At 45.8% G+C, this 22,773-nt stretch overlaps 1 protein-coding gene across 1 annotated transcript; it reads left to right on the top strand.

Annotated features, from left to right (window-relative positions):
* gas2l1 (growth arrest-specific 2 like 1) lies at nucleotides 1-20,385 on the top strand. The gene is made up of 5 exons (XM_086174186.1): nucleotides 1-973; nucleotides 11,448-11,555; nucleotides 15,725-15,821; nucleotides 16,363-16,663; nucleotides 18,190-20,385. The coding sequence occupies exons 1-5, from the start codon at nucleotides 278-280 to the stop codon at nucleotides 20,240-20,242; spliced, it is 3,255 nt and encodes a 1,084-aa protein (XP_086030312.1). The 5' UTR covers nucleotides 1-277; the 3' UTR covers nucleotides 20,243-20,385.
* The last annotated feature ends 2,388 nt before the right edge of the window (nucleotides 20,386-22,773 follow it).

Genomic DNA, 22,773 nt, shown 5'->3' with positions numbered 1-22,773 from the left:
GAGGAAAAACAAACAAAAAAAAAAAAAAGCACGGCATCCGGGCGCCAGTGGCCGCCCCGCATCCCGGTTCGTGACAACACAAAGCCCGGCGATCGGCGACGACGCATGGGCGCGTCCGAGCGCTCGTCCCGCCGCCGCGGCTCGCCGCTGAGGTTCCCGGAGCGCAGCCGCACGATGACACCACAACCGGGGATCGTCAAGTAGACTTTCATTTCTTTCTTTTTTTTTTCCCCAAATTGTTTTTTTTCGTCCCAGGATCGATACACATTCCGACAATATGGCTGATCAGAGCAACATCCAGTCCGCCGCCTCCAAGAGCATCCGGCCTTTTAGATCCAGCGAGGAATACCTGTACGCCATGAAGGAGGACCTGGCTGAGTGGCTCAACACCCTCTACGACCTCGACGTGACGGCTGACACCTTCCTGGACGCGTTGGAGACGGGTTGCGCGCTCTGCAGACACGCCAACAACGTGAACGGCGCGGCCCAGGAGTTCCAGCTGGAGCACCCGGAAGCCGCAAGGTCCATGAAGGTGCCGTCCAAAGACGTGGTCTTCCAGTCGCGCAACGTGAGCCCGGGCTCTTTCTTGGCGAGGGACAACGTGTCCAACTTCATCAGCTGGTGCAGGCAGGAGCTGTGGATCAAGGACGTGCTCATGTTCGAGACCAACGACCTGGTGGAGAGGTGCAACGAGAAGAACTTCGTCCTATGTCTCCTGGAGGTGGCGCGCCGAGGCTCCAAGTTCGGCATGCTGGCGCCCATGTTGATCCAGCTGGAGGAGGAGATCGAGGAGGAGATCCGAGACCAGGGGAGCCCGAGGGTGGACGCGGCGCCGCCGGACGAGCAGATCCAGCCCGGCAGGTGTTTCGCCCGGCAGGAGAGCAGCTGCAGCGCGGAGGACGAGCCCGACCCGGAGCCCTTCGTGTGGCCGCAGAAGAGAGTCCTGTGCGACATGAGGAACCTGGACGAACTGGTGAGTCGGCCGACACGCGTCCGGAAGCACCAGGCTGGCGCACGTTGCTGCAGAGCTGCGTGCCGGTGGCGTTTCACCTCTCACCCCTTTGACCTTCTTTGCAAGCATCCATAATCCCCCCCCCCCTCCGTGCTTCAAGGTGAATCAGTGTCCCACAGAGGTCTGGTGACGCTTGACTGTATGGCCAGAAGGCCCAATGCACTGAGAAATATCATCCATCCATCCGTTATCTACCGCTTAGACCCCGCTTGGGGTCTCGGGGTTCACCCTTATAAAGATAAACAACCGTTCACTCGTACATCTGGTCAATTTTTCCGATGAACCTCCTGTGTGTCTTTGGACGATGGGAGGAAATCGGCGGAAACCCACGTGCACACATGGAGGACATGCAAACTCCGCGCAGAAAGGCCTCCCTGTGGGATTGGAACCTGCGTCCTGCGAGGCGGAAGCTTTTTGAATATATAAATAGATGAAACGTGTAATAAACCCTTTATTCGATTTTAATAGGAATCAGTCGAATCGATTTGGTTCTTTTCCCCCAATATTGCCTCCTGTCACAAAACAGCTCAACTACTTTTTACATCAGTTGTGAAAAATGATTTTTCATTGCTTATTGAAGTCGGGTCACTCCTGTGCCATACCTCATTTGGTTTTATTCATTTCAGTTTTGAAAAATAACATTTCACAGCTTGCGGCTGAAAATGCGATAGTAAGTGGTAATCTTTGGGAAACGCGCGTGAATATTTCATGAAATGTCACCACAAAAATATTGTTGCATCCGTTCTAGAGCTATTCGAGAAGGTAAATCTAGATGCACAGAAAGCGAAGGAAAGATGACTTATGATTGGAGGAAACACGGGAGCGAACAGCCACTTGCATCATTCGGTGGGTCTCAAAACATTAATTTATCATGAACATTTATTTTAAAATTACAATCTCACTTCCTTCTCTGATTGAATACCACCTATGCATGCCGCCGCTCACACATACACACAGAAAATTAAAAAAAAAGTGTGCTAAAAGTGAAGATCCTTCCCTGAAAGTAGCACGTCGGTGGTAAAAAACTACTGCAGACAGCTGACGGGGTCACAGGTTACGCACCAGAGTCAAATCACAACTTGTGCTTCGTGGCCCTGCTACATTCTTGCTAACCTGTGAGAGACGGGTGATTTCCCACAGGAGAGATCCCACAGGTCAGAGGTCAGCTGTCCTCTGCACTGCACTGCAATGTTTCTTTGCGATCCAAAACGCGACATTATCGGGAAACTTTTTTTTTTCCTTTTACCCGAACAGAATTTTCAACCACCGTTGTGGTGTCTAACTGGTCGACCTTTCAACGAGGCCATGAAAAAGAACTCATTAGAGGTCGAGGCGACCAGCGGGCGCAGGAGGAGACCGGCAGAACGGTCGCTAGGATGTGGAGTCGGTGGAGTTACTATCTCTGGGTTGATGGAAAAAAAAAAAAGGCAAAAAAGACAATGTGGGTCTTTGACACCAGAAATATGAGCGGCAGCGGGGGGGGGGGGGGCCGAAGTCACACTCATGCTGGTCAGGCAGCGGAGCAGACGAGGACAGAGATCGGCAAACACCCGAAGGACGATGTTTGCTGTGTGTCAAACCTCATATGACTGAGACAACATTACACAGCGAGCTTGTTTGATGTCTGGGAGGGACGGTCAGGTAACACACGCCGGGACCGGTCTGGCGAGCTGTAACGGACCCGATTAGCGTATGTGTAATTCATTCATTCATTCATTTATTCATTCATTCAAGATCGCTTGCACTCTGGGTCGTAGGGATGATGGTGGTTATGCCGGTCGTTGCTGGACGGGAGGCAGGGTTCTCTCTGGAATGGTCGGCTGTCCGTCATAAGGCCAGAGATATAGATCATCAACGTCAACAAATCAGGGAGCCTCTTGCTGGGAGGTGGTTGCGCTAAACACTGGGCCACCGCGCCATCCAGTTTGTATTATTTAGGAAATAGAAGTCGTCCGATGATATTTTACACACTACAGAACGTTAAAGCGTTGCACCAGCAAAGACTCATCTTCATTTAAATGCTAACAAACATTAGCAACGAGCTAATAGGACAGCTAAGCAGGGATACCTTCACAAAAGACACAAAACATAGGCATCACTGTTTGAACCTATTCATCTCCTATTCACCTATTCATTTTTAATTCCTCTTCCTTCAGCCGAAGGGAATATTCAAATCCTTGTACTTTTTAAGACCTTAAAACACTTTATAGCCTTGACCTTGACACTTTATGGTTTTATTTGTATTTCTTATTCTCCCTCCTTCCTACTATTATTTAGTATTGTTATGTTTTTACTTGTAACTCTGGCACAACAATTCCCTTTGAGATAAATAAAGTTGTTCTTATTCTTATTCTTATTCTTGAAAATAAATGCTAATGACGCTAATATGCAAATACACAGTGAGTAGTAATAACTGGCACCTGAGTGCAAATTGCTACAATCAACACAATCCAAAAAAGTACACACCCTGAAAGATCGGTATTCAAGAAATAAATGAAATGGATGCAAATGTCCGTGTCCAAGGAAACAGAGTTTAGAGTTAAAAATAAGTAAAAAGATGTGCCCGGGTGGATAAAGATAGGCGTGCGTAAGAAAGGACAGGAATCGGCTGCAAGCGGGGACTGAATTTGTGCAACAGAAGCTGGAGAAAATTAGAAAACAAGAACGTGACGATCGGGTTTAAAGTGGACTTAACTCCAGTCGGTTAGATCTCGTTGCGAGACGGTGTTTTTCTGTTACGACAAGTTCATCCCGCTGGAAGCGTCACAGCGTTGTGATGCGGCGGCAGAACAAGAGATTAGCGTGGCAATTACGGGAAGCCTTCTTACTAGGAGTCATAAGTATCTGTCATGGAGGGAGAGAAGGAAAGTTAAAGGGCTTAGTTTTATTGGTCCACTGCTGCCGCAGACTGTCTGCTGGCCTGTCTTAAGGATACAGCAATCCACTGCTTAACGCAGGATGGACTGCATTTGGTAGTTGATTTTATTTTATCTTTTTCTTCCATGCTGCTTCCATGTCTTTCCTTTCCCTTCTTACAAAACGTACTTTCCCAACATCCCCACGGCGTGTCCAAGTATTCATATCCAGTAACAATAGTGATGAAATGTTGTCAACGGATAAATAAATAGCTCCCACAAAAGACGAGTCGGGTAACCTCAGATGCTTATCCAAACAGAAATGTGGCAAGAATTAAGCTCCCGTTCCATTAAACCTATCATTCACGTTGCTTGTTTAAATGCTTGACAAGTGCTGGCGATCGACATTTCAACCCGCAGCCGCAAATATAGGACGGTGTGCGCCGTGTGGATAACATAGGTGTACGTGCCGTGTGCAGATCCACCCACGCAATGCGTCCATATACGCACGCTCGGCGTGATAATTAAGAATTACTCCATTTTTTTAAATTCCCTTTTAGCTTTTCACAGCAGCACATTTAGATCCGTATGACTCCAAACAGCACAGTGTTTGTACGCTTGATGATTAAACTAAACATGCTGAGTTCAATACAAGTGTAGTGGTAATAGGATTAAATGTCATTATTCTGTTGAGTGTCGGGATGTTGTATATACAGATCAGTCTAAGTCCTACTTCTCGTAATTGTGTCCCTTCCAAGAACTTTTGGTTTAAAGTTATAACGGCTTTCAACGTTCAAAGTATCACATTACCGGCGACTGGATAAATTTCATCTTTGGAAAGACGCTACAGATCCGGTCTACAGCAGGCTCTTATGTAAACACTCACAATTGTGCCTCCCGTTTATTGGCACTTCCTTTGCTCTTACTCACCTCGCCGTGTGACGGTTTTCCGTTCCAGACTGGGGAGGGAAGTAACCGGCGGCTCGTTTCCCTCGCCATGATTAGCGGTGATCTGTACATTGAAATGTTCGCACCCATGGAAATGCGTGTAACTTAACGGAAACAGGTGCGCATGTGTCTGTTAAGTTAAGTTCATCCATGCAACTTCAAGGGAATCTGCATTTATTCAAATCTGGCTTTAAGCTATAGGTTATAAGATAAGAATAAGAACAACTTAATTTGTACCGAAGGAAATTGTTGTGCCGGAGTTACAAGAAAAATATAACAATAATAAATAATAGTGGAAAATTGTATAAACAGTAAAAAAAAGGGGGAGAATAAGAAATACAAATAAACTATAAAGTGTCTTAAGTAACAAGTGAAAACTATAAAGTGTCTTAAGTACCAAGTGAAAGATAAGGAGTGCACAAGAGTATGAAAAAATATTGTACATGTAGCTGTTGTGAAATATAGGATAAACAAAAGCTTTTTGTGTCGTTTCTGTGTTGCTATTGAGCTCCGAGCCATTCTGTGAGCTATGAATACGTGTAATAATTTAGGTTATGCACCGCCAACCCTCCCCCGCTCCTCAAGGGACGCATAAGTTGCGGCGACATTCTTTGCATCTATAGGCATCCGTATAAAATAATCGACTTGATAGACAAAAGGCCATATTTCGCCATCTCGCTTTCTCCCTGCTCGCTCAAATTAACCAGTTCTTGTCTTCCACATCACCCAAGGCCTTTCAACATGCAGCGCGCCTCGTTGGTACATGCGGGAGCCTTCGTTCCCATCCCCCCACTTCTTCTCCCCTGCTGGAGATGATGCACAGAAGCAGTATAGTATGTCTTATTTGGAGGGAGAGAGTGCATTAATGAATAGAGGAGGCTGCTGACGGGAAGGTAATCAAAAGCTGTCATCTCATTCAAAGACCTTTGGACGGAGACACCGGTGCCGCAGAACGTCGGGGGTGATAAAGGCAGAAAATGTGCCTGTGTGGACACTCCGCTCCATTAACCGTATGGTTCCTTTCGTGCATTCAGGAAGTGGGGAGGGGAGAGTTAGAGAAAAGATAGAGCGCCCGGAGTGACTTTACTGTACACTCTGTTAAACCTGACTGGAGTGGATGTTGGTGAGGGCTACAGTCGTGATGCAGTGAGTGAAAAGAAAAGTAGGTCATCCTGCCTTGCATTGGGTCACAAGCTTTGCTGAGGGACTATGGCATCACTCAGTCATTCTCCCCATTTTGTCACATGCCCTAATGTTTTTATGCTTTTGGTATTTGAAATGTTTTTGGCCATGCTGAGTTTGCACGGTCGCCGCACGCACCGGGTCTCGTTCTCCCTCCTCCGCCGGTTCGGTGGATGCTCGGATGAAACAGCTGACTCTGCACTTAGCTCACCGCCTGCCCGCCCCGTGCTCTTTGATGCCGCGTTTTGTGATATCAGATGATTGTTTGCATAATTATGATTTTTAATTGGGGGATTTATTTTTAATTGGCCCCCATCTGCATGGGCGGTCCTATCTATTAGCTGAAAACAGCCCGCCGGCCTCGTCGAGCTCATCTCAGACAATGTTTTCGATGCCGTCGCTGCCTTCAGTCTCAGGTGGCACCAGGCTGAGTGCTCGGTGACATCAACCTCATATTTGACTTCCCGTTCCGCCGAATAGTGGATATTTGCGTTACGGTTAATCACTCGATATCCATCCGATTAGCATATCCGACCAGGCCCCACAGAGACCCGTAGTCTTGTGGTTGCCTACGTGTATTATAACATTTTCATCCAGGTTGTAAAACTCAGAAAGGAACAACTAATCCTATTTTACTGTCCAATGAGAAGAAATAGGTTTTCATTCTAGGAAGTACCGCTTACATCTACACAGTAACAACTCGCTGCCTTTGAGCTGAGAGAAGACAAAACAAAACTAGCGCATTTCTTTTCTTATCTCACCGAAATTGCCGATTGGCTGATTTTTTTTTTTTTTTTGTATCTTCTCATCATATAAATATTACAAGCTTATTTTAGGCAGGCAAAACATTGGCGGCTGCTCCCTTATCTTGTTGTCTCTTTTGCTCAGCTGAACAGGCAGGACGCTGGATGCATCATGTTACGAAGTCATTAAGTTGATGTTAAGATCGCTGAAAAAGTAAAAACCTTCATAATTCCCTCTTCTTTTAGTGGTCCGTGAATGATAATAGGTAATATTAAATCCAATTCTACTGCAACTATTACTACTAAAAGACTACCACCAGTGCTACTACTACTAATAATAACAACAACAGGCAGTGGTAACCGTTTCCACCTCACCCAAAGAGGGTCCCTGGTTCGATTCCACCGGGATCTACGTCTGCGTGGTTTTCCTCCGGACTCTCCGGTTTCCCCCCGCAGTTCAAAACCATGCAGGAGGTTCACTGGAGACCCTAAATTGCCCAAACAAGTGAATGGTCTCTATATAACGTGCGAGAGTGAATGGTTTTACGTCTCTAAATAGCATGTGAATGAGAGAGCGAGCGGTTGTATGTGTATTTATGTGGCCCTGTGATTGATTGGCAACGGGTCCAGGGTAAACCCCCGCTATCCGCCCAATGACAGCTGGGATAAACTCCGGCCACCCTGCGAGTGAATAATAATAATGATAAGAAGAAGAAAAGTTGTTTCAAGTTGTTGCTTTGAGCCTGATCTGAGGGTTAATTCCACCTTCTTTCTCATCTAGGTGTCTGCCTATATGGCCTGTCAAAACCAGAAGCGCTAACAAGTTGGTTTCTTGACATCGTGTCGGTGGAGAGTTTGATAAAAGAAGACCGTCCTCATTGTCATTCTAAGATCTTGCTTGACGGGCAGGATTTGCAACGGTATCCGTCTTCTAACAGGCGGCCCTGGTCATGGATTCCCGTAGTAGCCATGAAGGGGAAACCTGATGGCCACAAACACCCGTGTATTGATATAAAACTAACATCGGAGGTATTTTGCATTCTGTTCTGGAAATACATTTTTTTTTAAATTATATTTTTAGGGGGCTCAAGAAGAGAGATCTTAGGGATCATTGCGGTAAATCGAAGCTGAAGCCAAATCAGACGTGCCTCATAGTATTGACATTTTTTAAGTGCTTTAACATATGCGTGGAGAGAATCTTAAAAGAATGCTTAGCAGACGGGTCGTATTTATATTTATGGGATGTAGGAGGCCGTCTGATCACGGGGTTAGCTTGAGGCCACACCTTTGGGATCGTTTTCAGTTCGTCCACGGAGTTAAGAAATGATCCTCGCGTGTGCTGAAATGACTCGACGAGATCCAAAAATGTCAGTCGACCTCTGTTTTGTTCTGAAGGTAATTTAATCTGCGGAGGGTTGCAGTCACGGCAGGAGATCCTCGGAAAGCGGCCCGTTCTTTCATTTTTATGCCACTCAAATCTAAAATTATGTATTTCTACATGTGAGCTATTATCATTTAGTCCAATTTTCTTGAAGGAAAAAGGCACAGTGTATTCTGTCATTAACCTACATCCACTCTGCAATTGACTCTCAGGCTGGAGACGCCTTGTGTAAATTCCTGTGCCGCGAGTTTCTCTAATCTTCAGTTTTTTTCTTGTCCGGGTTTGTCAATAATTATCCTTTGCATAATAATCCTAAAATGAGTCAGTGACGGCGCCGCGGCACACCTGTATTTCATGTGAGCGCCGCGGCTGTGTGGTCTCACATAACTGACTGTTTAACAAAAGCGCACACGTGTTGAACAGGATGCGAGTCCTCCCCGTCTTTATTGATCCGGCCATTCGCTCTTCCATGTACATAAATCAAAACTATAATGTCGTACTTTACTATAAAATCTCAATACGGGATAATCGTTGATATCGAGTTGACTGAACAGTCCATTTTTTTGACAAGAATAGAAATAGAAAAGCTTTATTGCCATGGTCAATGCCATCACGTAGTCCAACTTCAGAACTTTTTTTTCCACATTGAGGACGAGTAAATGAAAAGGGGAATAGAATCCAAACATCTTTATCTCCACCCCTCCCGTTTCTGCTTTTTTTTATCCCTAGGGTTCGCTCAACTCCCCAGTATCAGCATATCTCCCCCGTGAATCGTCTTTTCTCGTAATTGCGGTTCAGGAAGGAAAGGACTGATGAGATGTTGACTTGCAACGCGCCGGTGTGACTCAATCTGTGGTGGAACGTCACGTAAATATATAGAAATGGAGAAAAACGTGTCATTATAGTCCAATATTTTAGTGAGAAACACACCGATAATCGTGTTTTAATATCCGTCTATGGTTAAAAGCAGATTTCCACAGTCGGGAGTTCATTTTCCTTTCTTATTTTTCTCCCCGTCGAACATCTACGGCACACATCCATAATTCATCCTTCAGGTTTTTTTTTTTTACCGCTCTGGCTCTGCTCTTCCGCATGTTTCCTGCCTGACCTTGTCTATCTCCTCCCCCTCTATCGCATACTGCCGCGAGCGATAGGGGCCGTGTTTTGGGTTCGGCCATGGCCGAGTATTCCTTTTGTTGACGTAGCGGAGACGTGGGAATCGCACACATTTAATGTCAAAAGGTGCCTCTGTGTAAACGCTTTCAATGCAAAAGCCCCGGAATGAGAGGAATCTTAATGTTTTTCAAGTCGAACCCCGCTCGCCGCTTCATATAAGAAAGCGATGCGATTGCTTTACCTTTGTTCGGAGGGAAAACGTATGACCTCAGCTCTGAACGGTGGGGGTTGAAGGAGAGAGTGGGATTTGCTATAGCGAGACTGAAAAAAAAAGATGGCAAACTGTACAGTTAAAAAAAGGAAGGGTAAGGCTATGTGTGTGTGTGTGTGTCTGTTGCCATAGCGATTGTTCCATTAACTCACTGGTGGGGGTTTTTTCCAAACAGGGTTCGTCCACCTACTGACAGAATGAAAGACGGAGTGACAGAGCGGAGACTTACAGAAATACCCAGTGTAGGAGTGGAAGCAAAAGAAGAAGAAGAAAAAAAAGAAAAAAAAGGAAAAAGACGGGACAAATGTAGGTCTGGTCAGCTGGAAAGCAAAAAACTAAAAATAACAGCTGGTAGAAGACAGGGCAGAGGAGAGAGAAAGGATAAGACAGTGTGAGAGGAAGAGCTGGGAAGAGGCAGGTAAGAGGCGGAGGCTTAGCGACGATCCCCCCGCTCTTTAATCAAGTTGAAATGGCGGAGAGAAAATAACAAGGCGTCCCCTTAATCTCCCGAATCCAACGGCGACGCCACCTGCGTCACAAAATAAGACAATATCAATCAAGTCTTACCTGCGGCATCGAGGTTCCATCAGGCACAGTATTCATAGCTTGGATTCAAACGACTCAATCAGCCCTCAAATATGAAATAACCCGAGGCCACTGAATGCAACATGTTTATTTATTTCAGAAATCAGTCCCCTGTGACGGATACCAGTGTCGATGGCTTGTCTATAAATACACTTTGAGGCATAGTGTGTAATGACGGCATAAAAACAGGTATCAGCACGAGTCGATTGACAGGTAAGCGAGTGTTAATGGAATAATATGAAGCGACTGAGTACTTTCTGCAGGGGCATTTACTTACCTCCCCTCGGCACGGCCGTCGAGCTTTTGTCTCATTTGAATCTGGGTCAGCGCAGTAGCAAACATATCGCAGTATGCAAATCTCCATGTAAATTCCTCTTTTCGACGAGTTTTAAAGGTGACTGCAATTTTTATGAGATTTTCACAATGGAGTGTGTTGATTCACAAAGTAACATGGTGTATTACACATTACAAATGCTAGATTATATTTAACAATGCAATTAAATAAAACCCATATTTTCCTATTGAGTGTTCTACCTCAAACTTGGTCACTAGCATTCTGATTTAAACATAATATTAAGGTTTTAATCCTTCAAGTATCAAATGCTGATTCACATATAACAGGTCTGCTGCATGTTTACGCTTGTTCTATTTTTCCCTCCCCTTGTCCATTTTGTTGCCCGGCTTTCTCTCGCTGCTGGACTCCCGTCCGACAAGTGCCCACAAGCCTTTGACTGAGACACCAAGAAAAACATGACGGCCGTCCAATCGTGGGAGAGCTCGGGCTCGTAGGGAACGGGCGGATCTCGCTCCACCCTGCAGTTGTGTCTGACTTCAGTGGCCTAATAAGCAACCCCCGACCACAGCAAGGCTCCCACTCTCTGGATTTAAAACCCAGCTGGCAGCGCCGGGCCGGTGACATCATCAGCACCGTGCTGTTTTTTTTTTTTTTTTTTTTTTTTTTAGTGGGCTCTTATATCACAACCAGAAACGATGTGACGAGAAAGCCTCGTAAAAAAAACATGACTGGATATTTATCATCAGGGTGGCTCATTGTGTGTTTTTGATCGCTTTTATGGAGCTGTCGGGCAAAGATACGTGACTAAAGTTGTCTCCTGTGCAGGAGGCGAGGCGGGGCTTTGAGAGGGGTGTGGTGCTCTATCAGCTCAGAGAGAGCTGGCAGGATTAAACATCCATATTCCAAAACGCCAAACACGTAGTCATTCGAAACAACAACGTCGATTTGCAAATGTGTGATTAAGCGTGAGCTCATATGCCCGCTGAAATGAAGAACAGGAAGAGTTCGCTGTTCAGTTCCTCTCTGACGTGTCCTTGTGTCTTGTCGTGTTCTCCCCAGGTCCGTGAGATTCTGGGTCAGTGTTCCTGTCCAGCTCAGTTTCCCATGATCAAGGTGTCCGAGGGGAAGTATAAAGTCGGCGACTCCAGCGCCCTGATCTTCATCAGGGTAGGCCCTCTCTGTCCGCGAAACACAATTGCATTTGTTTCTCCTTTTCTTTTTAAAGTAAAGGTGATGAACTAGCGACCCACTGTGTTTTGATCCAGTACATACCTGCTTTGACCATCCCAGACATTTATCATTATTGTTATTTAAGTCCTGCTTTTGTTGAGAAAAATGTACCTCTACAATGTGACTGAAAATGTAAACTTTAGGTAAATATGTCCCATGCACATAATGTATCCCTGCGCATTTGACAATTGTAATACCCTATGTGATTGTTTGCAAATGGAAATGCATTTATAATTGATATATATATCATATTTATAGATGCTCCAGGACACCCTACTTATTATCATTTCATTTTTACTGTCCGACACACGTTATTACTAGAATCGTTCCCTGCACGAGATATTTATTTTTTTTGTTTCGATTTTTACATTCTGTTTTGCATTCTATTGGATGTATTGTACATCATCTTAATCTATTTAATTGTATCTATTTCCTTTTTGTGCATATTCTTTCCATTATTACTCTTTGCATACTTTGCACACCCTGTGATATAGTTGTGACAGTCGAATTTCAGCAAAAACAAACAAAATAGAGCATTCATTCCAACAAATTAATATTGAATTCATTTTTTCACTTTTAATGGGAGGAAAAGAAAGCCTGGTGTTTTTTTTTTTGTTTGTTTTTTTATATGAACAAACAACAATTTCCCTGTTTTAGCATTTGGCTGATGGAGCTTCCAAAGTGTCCACAGATGTCTCCTTGCTGGCACCAGTCATGCTGACCAGACCACCACTCACTTTATATATAGCTCTAAAATTCTGTCTGTACATTTTATACACAGATGGTTGGAGGAAAAGTTGTTTCAACCGACGTGCGTTCATTTTGACATCCGAGTAATGCGTTTTATCTGTATACAATGTCAGTTCACTATGGTGCTCTTCTGTGATCTGCAGTGTTTCCATTGAGCCATATGGTGCCAGCATATGGCATCATATGTTATTACAGGATTATGCATTGACATGAAGGCCACCTTGTCATATGGCTGCTCCACACCCTGATATTGTGCCCTATATGTAAGAGAAATGTGTTTTTTTTTTTTGTTTTTTTTTCTCTTTCCGTTGGGATTCTTGGTATACAGCCTTCATTCTGCTGACTCCGGGGACTGTACTTTTCCAGTTACGGACAAGTAGAGCATTAGGTCATTTCCTGCCTTGGCCCATATGAGGCCTCCTCCTACTGGACCTAGTCTCAGTATCAGTATAACAGTCGCGCCGATATTACGCCTTGTGGAATTGGCAAGGGAGGATGCAGTGTACTGCCTATTGATTTGGTCTCATTTGCCTTGGTTTTTAGAACCAGAGTAATAAACCAGGTTCCGAGTAGTCTGCGCGTAAAGGACAGAGCTGCCAATTTTTTCTCATGCGGGACAAAAAGACGTGATACACAATATAGTAACAAATACGCTGCAAGCACGGTTCAATACGAGGGTCAAATGACCGCCGCCGCAATCAGAATCTGAAATACTTATCGCTCTCGATGTAAAATTGTATGATCCCAGATGCTCCAAGCAGAAAGAAATAAAAAATAGATTGAACAGAGATGAGATGAACTAGTGAGATAAATAAAGATTGATAAAGTAAAAGTGATGTCAGGGTTTAAGATAGTAACAAGAGCAGAATTCAGCCAGATGGATAGTGAGATATAGATGTAGCAATGTGAAGGACTAAGTGAATTAGACATACTGTTCCGTGTGACTATAAAAATCCATGTGTATCCCGTGTTTCTCCGAACTGTTGCGTCGGCCCTTTGTAAGCTCTGAAACAGAGACGAGACGTACGTCCTCTGCACAGAGAAACACATTTTCTAACTTAAATTTGAAGTTGGGAATTTATATGCAAGAAATCATCCTTTCCCTCTGTCTCTACTGCAAAAAAACAAACCTGCTTGAAACAACAAATAAAAAAAAACACGTGCATGTCCGCACACAGGACAAACACACGCTTGTAATAGTGCCTGCTCGGGGAAGGATGCTGTCAGTGTGTTCTGTGCATGTTTATATGGGAGCCTTCAGCTTGTCAGATTTACTCTCTTCACACTGTCTCCGCCCCCCTCTCTGATACCTCACCGAGGACGACAGCGATTGTGCGTGTCTGAGCAGCGACAGACACAAACACACACACATGAACACACACACACACACACACACACACACGCGCGCGCGGCCATTCGTACGTGGGGGAAGAAGAGGGCAGCCGACATGAAAGCCGACAAACCCCCTATTCAGCTGCCAAAAACTGTGACAGGGATCTTTTGGGGTGAATGAGGGAAGTAGCAGAAAGGGAGTAAAAGCATGAAAAGGCTGTATGAGCAGAAAAGGATTTCATGTCCCCGGGGAGACAAAGACACCTCACTTCTTACACGGAGCAGATGCCTAATGTAACGGATCATGTGCATAATATTTGGACTGGCTGACAAAAATTTAAGAAGAAATTAGTTCACCATCTCCCCGCGATTATGACAAGAAGTCTCTTGTGTTCTCCGTTGCCATAGAAACAGGGACCGGGGGCTCTCTCTACAGTAGTGAATTTTTCAGCGGTTTGCCTGGTGGCAGAATCTGGAGTAAAACATGTTCACTCAAAATCCATTTATCCTACTGTGGCTTTCCAGGACTGTTGGGTGAAATAAAATGACGTGAGTCCGTATTATTGTTTTTATGCACCGCAAGATGGAAAATACAATGAGCCGTGTTTGATAAATGCTGTACGTGAGTTCTTTTTTTCTCAGATTTGTCAGTGTAATTAAGTTAATGTTGCGCGTTCTCCGGAAGGGTAGGGGGGGAAGGGGGGGGGGCATCGGCATCGCATTTCAAATGGAAAATGCCATTATTACAAGCATTAGTAGAATACGCAATTAGAAACGGCCATTAGTGTTTACCGATCTTCGGTAGTTCATTTTAGAGTCGCGCAATTATCTTACATGTCAGGAAATAAAAAGACAGTTAAATCTAGAAAGCATCTAATATTTGGTCACAGAGTCAATTGTGACAGATTAAATGAGATTATTTCTACGATTTAGTCGGTAACTGGTGAGACAAAGTCCATCAGCTACTCCTCTGACTCTGCCCCGCCGGCTTTATGAAATTCGGACCGCTGGCACTCGGTTTGGATCGCTCGAGCGTTAAACCTGTCAGCGACCCAAAGCTTGAGCGGTAAGCAGTTTATATTCTCAGGTCTGATAGAGATAAGCAGTTCAGCTGTTTTAACTGATCAGATGCGTTTCGGGAGGCGTCGCCACAGCGGCTGAAAAGACCGTGGCGTCGACGGGGATTGAGACGGTCGGCTCAGACCGTGGCGACCTCTGCTTGGTCGCCAATCGTGGCCCTGTCCGTTTGACGCAGCGCCACGTGCAATCCGCTGACCCCGAAACCAGCAGCCCCGCATCTTGTTCCCAGATGCACGGATACATATTTTAAACATGTGGCTCCCAGACCCTGTTACACAACTCGCCCACATGGCTGTCGCATCAGGCTGAATGTGCTGCTTCACTGGAAGCGGCCCGTATCGCCGGGAAGACTGGTTCTTTGGTCTGATCGCTTGAATATGTGTGCCTCCCAGAGGAGAGCAGGAAGGGACATAACCCCCCCCCCATCCCATTTATTTGTTATTCAGCCCCCCTTCCTCTCCTCCCTGCTCGGCTCCCTCTGATATCTAAAAGCTCAGAGACAGCAGGGCCGAGCAGCAAATTCACCCATCTGCCCTCTTACAACACATAAGAGAGTCTTTCACAGCACTCTGGCACTTTTATTATCCTACCTTTTTTTTCTGCTTAATCGTTTGTTGGCATGGCAATGAACAGCCCTCATAATGGCAGCGGCGAGGGGTGATGTAGGAGAAAGGAGGTGTTTGGGAGGGTGAGGCTGGGGCACAGGCAGGGGTGCATCGTATTACGTAACACCGAGGAGCGGCCGGCCTTCATCACACTGTCCCACTTGTGGAATTAGCAAAAGCTACTGACTCCTTTTGTTGTGTACGTGTATGTGTGTGTGTGTTTGTGTGTGTGGTCCTGCAATACATGAAGAGGTTTACTCATTGTGCCAGGCCGCTAATCTGTCTTTTTACTGTCTGCTCCCCACTGAAACTTTATTTCCTATGTTTCCCCCCCCGAAGGTCCTTCGCACCCACGTGATGGTTCGTGTCGGAGGGGGTTGGGACACACTAGAGCACTATTTGGACAAGCATGACCCGTGTCGTTGTGCAGCTTTCGGTGAGCTCTCTCTGTTCTGTCAGTCCCTCGCAAATCACCCTATGCTGCAATATTAGTGTGCAGGCTAACTGTGTATGACTGTAGAATCTGTAAAGGTGCAGTTAATGGTTTTCTCATATCCAGATTTCTGCATTCTGCAAGAGCAGTGTGTCATTCTGACTCCCAGTGAATATTACTGTAAGCCCAGAGCTGTAATATAAAAGATCAATAGAAGATCAAATGTTGATTATTCTCTGTATCATATCGAGTTTTCTGACACACCGATTACAAGTCAAAGACACATCTTTTAGTCACAATCTACAAACCTCATGGGTGTGCTCAGTTTATTTGAGATGTATTGAATGGGGCATCGGGAAGCAGCAACCCAAAGCATGAATATAGGCAAAACGATACAATGCATCTAGTTTGCAGCAATGCATTTATTGATACCTATTTGTTTTTATAATCTTCGGTAGCGGGGTGGCAGTGTGATCGTTCTATGCAGATCCGATCACGTTTTTGAGAATGCCATTCAATCCTGTGTTATCATTTATCGCACCAGCTCACCGTTACCACCAGGCTAAAGCCAGCGGACAGGGTCAGGGCGCCCAGAGCAAGTCGTCGAGTGCACACTCTTCCCGCTCCACCAGCCCGGGTCCACACTGGCGAAACGATGGCATCGCACCTTACAAAACCCCCGACAGGCGATCCCTGGAGCCTCCCCCCGCTCCATGCGCCTCTTCTTCCTCGACGCGGACCGGCCACTCCCAGAACACCTCGGTCCCTGCCGAGCTGGATGCCCGTACACTGCTCCCACGGCCGCCGCGAGACCGCTCGGAACCCCGTCACTTTAATCTTCCCAGGTGAGCGGGTCGGTCTGTGCGGGAAAGCCTTTCGGGACGTGGCCACTCGGTGAAGAAGCAGAGTGTCATACACCCCACAGAACGAGACATATGCACAACAAGCGCACATGTCAGAAAGCCACAGATTAGACCCGAGCAGATTTATCTAATCTCAGGTGACATTGCTGGATAAGTCGCACAACCGCCCTCCAGCACCCCCCGGTGGCCAGAACATTGGAAATGAACTACGGTCTTGTCAGATGGCCCCTTTTTTCTGTTCATTTTGAAGTCCCATTATTTGGCAATGGTTTACCTGTATCTGGCCAAGAGACGATAACATAGTGCCGCTTGAGCTAGATCCTTAGCATGGGGGAGAAATAGTTTTATCCTCTGAGTTCTTCCCTAAACCGCACAAATATCATATTCATAGCAACCTCCCCTCATATGTCAGGCTGAAGGAGGTGATGGATTCAACGTGTAACACGGTTGCACATTAGTGTTCGGCAATTTCCCTGCGAAGAGCCGAGGCTCAGACCAGACATGGAGATAACATCTCACTCCGGTTAACCGCGTGGGCGTGGCATCTCCTTTCACGTGTGCCACACTAGATAAACAGTAATCCGACAACTATCCCTAGACAACTGCTCAAAGCTAACTGGGGAAGTAGGTCAACAGGTGGGACGAATTCTGTTCGGGCAAATCGGTCGTGGCAGTTTACACAAATTGAATTTCAATGGATTAAGATGGTCGGAGTCATTACACAGAAATTGCAGCCCTGGTCCGTGATATAAATAAACACCGAAGAGCTGATGCCGTTCCTTAATTGGCTGGAATGTATTTTGAAACTTTGGGACTTTGTGAAGTCAGAAAAAAAAAATGCGGGACTTACATCTGACGTGTCGGACAACAGCCGCTCTCATCCATCTCATCGTCACAAACAAAAAAACAACCAAGTGCTAAGACATGGTAATAATCTACTTTTGACATTTTGCAAACAAGTACACACAAAAAGCATGAAGTCTTAGATTACTCAACTTGTATTTAGTCTTTGTCTTTCTATTAATGTTAGTGTGCTAATGTCACTTTTTGTCGCATATCGATTTTTACTCTTCCACCGTTTCCTCGATTTGACCTTTTCCCGACTGACTGACGGCTTACGCGTTCCGGTGATAAAGTGACTCGGCGTCTAGATTAACAGCAGCGCTGTCTGTTTGTAAAAAAAAAAAAAAAAAATGAAGAAGAACGTTAATCCCATTCCCCGTTTGTTCTCATTGTCCCCGTAATCCCCCCCCCCTCGGTCACTGCCCACTCTTCCAAGAAACGCATATCCTTTTTGCATTTAGACCGTCAAAATGGCTGCATTGTACTTCACTCACTGCATGTCGCCTCAGGAGGCAAAAAGTGATCACAACAATACACATCTGTAGGCACTCTGGCGTCTTTACGCAAAAGGGCTACAAATAAGTGATGAATAAACATCAGACATTCATATTCCAATGTGATTGGGATGAAAATAAATTACTTTTTCTCTCCCTCCTGTGTTTTAGGAACAGGGAGACAATAATGCCATTGACCAGACGTCTGTCTGGAGACAGTGACTCATCAACAGCTTCCTCCAAAGGAGGAGGAGGAGGAGGAGGAGGAGGAGGAGGAGGCCGAAGCTCTTTGGGCAATGCTGCACACCGCTCCGGTGAACAGGTGGTCTTGCTTGTCAACCGCAAGGAGGGTAAGCACGTGATCGAGAGGCCGGGAGGTGGACATCACACGCCCGTGCGTCCCGTGTTGCCCCGTGCACGCAGCCAGTCACGGGAGCGTTCGGCACTCGCGCCCATACTCAAACCAAATACGTCACACGGGTGTTCCGATGGTACGCCGGCACCCCGTAACGAGAGGGGACGGTCCCTCGGAAACGAAGGCTCGAGAAGGTTCCACGTTCCGCGCTCCCACAGCCAGAATAAATTGTCGAGCCGCACTCGGTCCGGAGATGCGAGCCCGGGGCCGGCTCAGAGAGATCTTCAGCCTCTCCCGGCGGACAGACGAGAGGACCCTCGGAAGCAGGCGGGCCCGTCTTCTCCGAGAGTAAGCGCTGCCCACAACAGGAGACAGTCGTCCTCCTGCTCCAACTCCCCAATTAAAGGAGTCCAAAACAACAACAGCACCTCCGGCAAAAAGATAGTAAATACTCCGAGACCGCCAGCTCCTCGCTCGCCCTCGGTAGGAAAAGGCAGGTTGCTCCCACCGGTGACCTCAGGAGGCCGACGTTCTCCGCATTCATCTCCCAGAAATTCTCACCATCATGCCGGCCGCAATCCCCGATCATCGCACGGCCCTCGCCACGCCGGTCGAGGCCACCACAGGAACTGGTCCGGTCAGGACCGACAGGAGACCGAGGAGGAAGGACTAGGCTTCAGCTTCCAGATGTTGCCAGCTTTAGACCCGCAGAGAGAGCAGGATCTGTATCGCAGCTTCGAGGCCGAATTCTTAGCTAATACTCAGCAATCCAGAGTGTCGGCTAACAGAAGCCCCGGAGGGATGACCCGCCACGGCGCCGGGACGCATCTAGTGCCAGTGCTCGCTGATCCCGTCGTCACCGACTCCGCTTATTCATCCTCTTGCTCCTCCAGCTCTTCTTTGAACGTAGGTGCAAAAATAGCAAATCTGCCCGACCTCAGGGAATCCAAGCGAACGAACCCTCGTCAGTTCCCTCCGGAGGCCCCCTTGCATTCGCTTTACGGACACAATTCCGGTGGAACGCACAGCTTTGGTCAAGCCGAGCCGGAGCAATGGGGGGACTACGGAGTTGGTCTCAAGAAGCTCCCGGCCATTCCCTGCTCCACGGGGGAGAGGGAACATCTCCCCTGCCAGCCCGCTTTGACGAATCAGTTACCATCACAACCCGTTTTTAACAATCGGAATATAAACGGAGAGCACGAGGGTTTCTCTCTTACAGGAGTAGTGGGGGTTCATCAGAGTCAGCTCGGTTGGACCACGGCACCCGAAGGTGATGTTCCTCAGGAGAACCACCAACCGAGATTACCCTATGATGTGGAGAATGACAATGACAGCGATGACCTCCCGCCTCCAGAGGCTTGTCCGTCACCGATCCCCCTCCCTCCGTCTGAGGACTGCTCCTTTCAGGATTCCTCCAGTGAAAACTCTTCAATGTGCTTCAGCCTAAGTGAATCCCACTCCGAATCCCCGCCGCCGTCTTCCCCGCTGGCCAACGGGGACACGGGTGGAAAAGTGTTACAAATTAAGAAGGGGCAAAAGAAGTCGGACAACGTGACCGCTTTCTCTAAGCACAAAGCAAGACCCAGGATCAGGCCTCGCACCGACAATAGGTCGGAAAACATCCCCTCGCGGATCCCCACGCCGGTCAGCTACAGAGACCTTCAGACTCGTGACACGCTGTCACCTTGCCACACTCCGCCGCTTTCCCCCCAGAGCGCCCACTCCGCGAGCCGCTCGGCCACATGCAAGAGCCTGCACCAGGCCTTCACGGATATGATTAATCCTCCGCCGCGTTCTCCAACCATGGGCAACAAAGACTGCGCCTACCCTGGACAGTCACGGAGCCTGGACGCTGAAGCGTGGATGTAGCACAGAACAGTGGGTATGACTGGGTGGGCTGTTGCCCCGACTATTGACTACTATGTAAAAAGAAAGACTCGTGACTGGGCTATGAACTCTTTTCATTGCATGTCAAACACTTTTTTTTTTCCAACCAGTCCCAGTCCTGAATATTTTCAGGGGATAAGGGTGGGTGGGTGGGGATTATAGTTTTTATTTTGCACTCAAGCCAAATTATTTATTACCAAAGGAATGGTTTTAAGTATTACTTTTACTGTAAGTTTAATTTGTATTTGGAGGGGGGGTGATTTTGCCTTTTTTTTTTTTTGCTAGACAAATACAGAGTGAAAGAGAGAACATTTAATGCCATTAGCCCCACTGCGGGGCATGGTAAAGTGCCAGAAATGTATAACCGCAACTTCATTAGCAGTCTCAACTCGTAGCATCATCATTAGTCAGATAGAGTGGCTCCCTCCTGTGGTTTGCCATCGCCTTGCTCACCGAAATACTGCTATAATCTGTGTGACGTTCTCGGTCTCTCCTTCTTAGTGATCCGCTAATGTAACTCAGTACACGCATAGTTGCAATATAAATAGGTAACATAAACAAAGGTATTTCATTCTCATTCTGACCTTACGAGCACTACATGCACTATCAATCTCTGTACAGATGTCTGCTGTGATTCGAGTGTGTCACCTTTTACCAACCGGTTGGCTGAGATAAAGTGATTATTTCAGTGTTACAGCGTTTCAACCTTATCTTTTAATGCAGTAATTGTTTTTTTTTCTTCTTTTTTTGATGTTATTTCAACTTTTAAGTGTAGTTGGGTTTGATATTTTAGGCCACTGAAGGTTATATTGCTTTTATGTCATTGTCACTGTAACAGAAATGAACAGAAATTCCTCTGACCAAATGTACTCTGGGATACAGTACAAAATATATATGTGCAGACGCAGTTGCTTAGGAAAAAAGAATGTGTAAATACATGTTTGACGGATGTGGGTGCGTCGAACTGAAAAGGCATTGAAGATACATTACAATGTACATATTACTGTATTGTTTTGTGTTGCCTTAGCTATGCAATATCGGTGTTATAAAAATGCCTTGACAATTCCCTTTGCCTTAAATTGTATCCACAGGTTAGTTTTTGAATGTTTCCGTTCAGTATCACAAGGTTCTATTTGGAAACACTGCATAGCCATCACAATCATGACAAACGGAAATTAGAGACACTGAGTGTGAATGTGGAAATTGCGAGACGCATTGCCAAATCGAATGACTTTGAATAAATGTACGAATCATGTTAAGGATGGTTAATTTATTGCCTTTAAATGCAATTAGCTGTTTGGAAACCCAAGAAACAGGATGACCTACTTTGTAAATGGATTACAAAGACACGGCACGATCTAGGGGGACATCTAGTGGACAATAACAACCAAGTAAATGACAACAATGGCTCGTACCAATTCCTTTGCGCTTTTGGGGTTACAAATTCCGGTATAATTTATGATATACGCGCACCTACGATGTATTAGGGTGAAATCTGATAAGATATCGAATGGATGTGGCACCCCAGTGTCTGCATGAGTGCAACAGTGCATGAATAATAGATACTGTAACTGGATATTGAGATTTTTCATGCACAGTTATGTTTGTGTAAGAGGCTACAGCTGAAGTACTTCTGTTTTTTGGTATGTAACAAGTATGGACTGATTTGAAAGTGGAAAAGAGGGGATTTTTGTGTTGGCGCCCTGCAGATGATTGGTTTTTGACTTTTTTAAACGTACGTTTTGCTGAAAAGATCACGTATTGTTATGATGTCTTCAAATGGATATTTCAACACCACAGCTTGTGAGGCAGAATAACTGAAATGGACTCATGTGAAATGTATGGTTTAATTTTTATTGTGGGGCACTGGCACAGTGAGTGGGCTTGAAAAAAAACTGTGCATATTTTTGTGTACATACTGTATGGATGTGTATACTGAGTTGGTGTAGCGAAGGGTTGATATTGGTCCTATTTATTTATTTATAAGATTAAACTGAGCTCGAGCGGCATCTGCGTCCCAAGTACTGTAAGTGATCTCTTGAGTGTTGAGGGAAATCCAAATAAGGTGGGGCCCAACATGTACAAACATTATACATTTTTCTTTTTCATTATTACTGTATTGTTTGAAATTGCCGGCAAACAATCTGTTAAAAATGTGTCGGCATCATTGCTGTTATTGTTGTCACGACCGCAGAAGACCCACATTTTTAGCTTCTAAGAATTTGAAATTCTATCGATGGAAAAATGATTTAAATATTATAAATGTATCCAGTGTCAGTTTGCGTTTGATTTGATTTAAAATAATGGTGAGCAGTCCGGCATCACACAACACGCTGTGGGTTATTGATCACACAAAGAGAGACGTTTCTTTTTTGTTTGCTCTCGGTTGTTTGCACATCGTCTCATTCTCTCTTCCTCCAACAGGCAAAACCTGAATGTTCATAAACAGACAGTTGGTTGTTTGCTTATGTTATTTTCACTCTAGTCACTCTGGTTAAATGTACAGTTTGCTT

This window comes from Fistularia commersonii, chromosome 26 (assembly GCF_037954325.1).
Source record: "Fistularia commersonii isolate RoL2024-O1a breed Wild chromosome 26, RoL_Fcom_v1.0, whole genome shotgun sequence".
Classification (NCBI taxonomy): Eukaryota; Metazoa; Chordata; class Actinopteri; order Syngnathiformes; family Fistulariidae; genus Fistularia; species Fistularia commersonii.
Note: the sequence above shows the minus strand (reverse complement) of the source record. Positions and strands in the feature narration are given on the sequence as shown.

Coding starts and splice junctions, on each gene's coding strand:
- gas2l1 (XM_086174186.1), top strand. CDS start 278: ATGGCTGATCAGAGCAACATCCAGTCCGCCGCCTCCAAGAGCATCCGG. Junction 15,822..16,362: donor GTGTCGTTGTGCAGCTTTCG/GTGAGCTCTCTC, acceptor TTATCGCACCAG/CTCACCGTTACCACCAGGCT. Junction 16,664..18,189: donor CGTCACTTTAATCTTCCCAG/GTGAGCGGGTCG, acceptor CCTGTGTTTTAG/GAACAGGGAGACAATAATGC.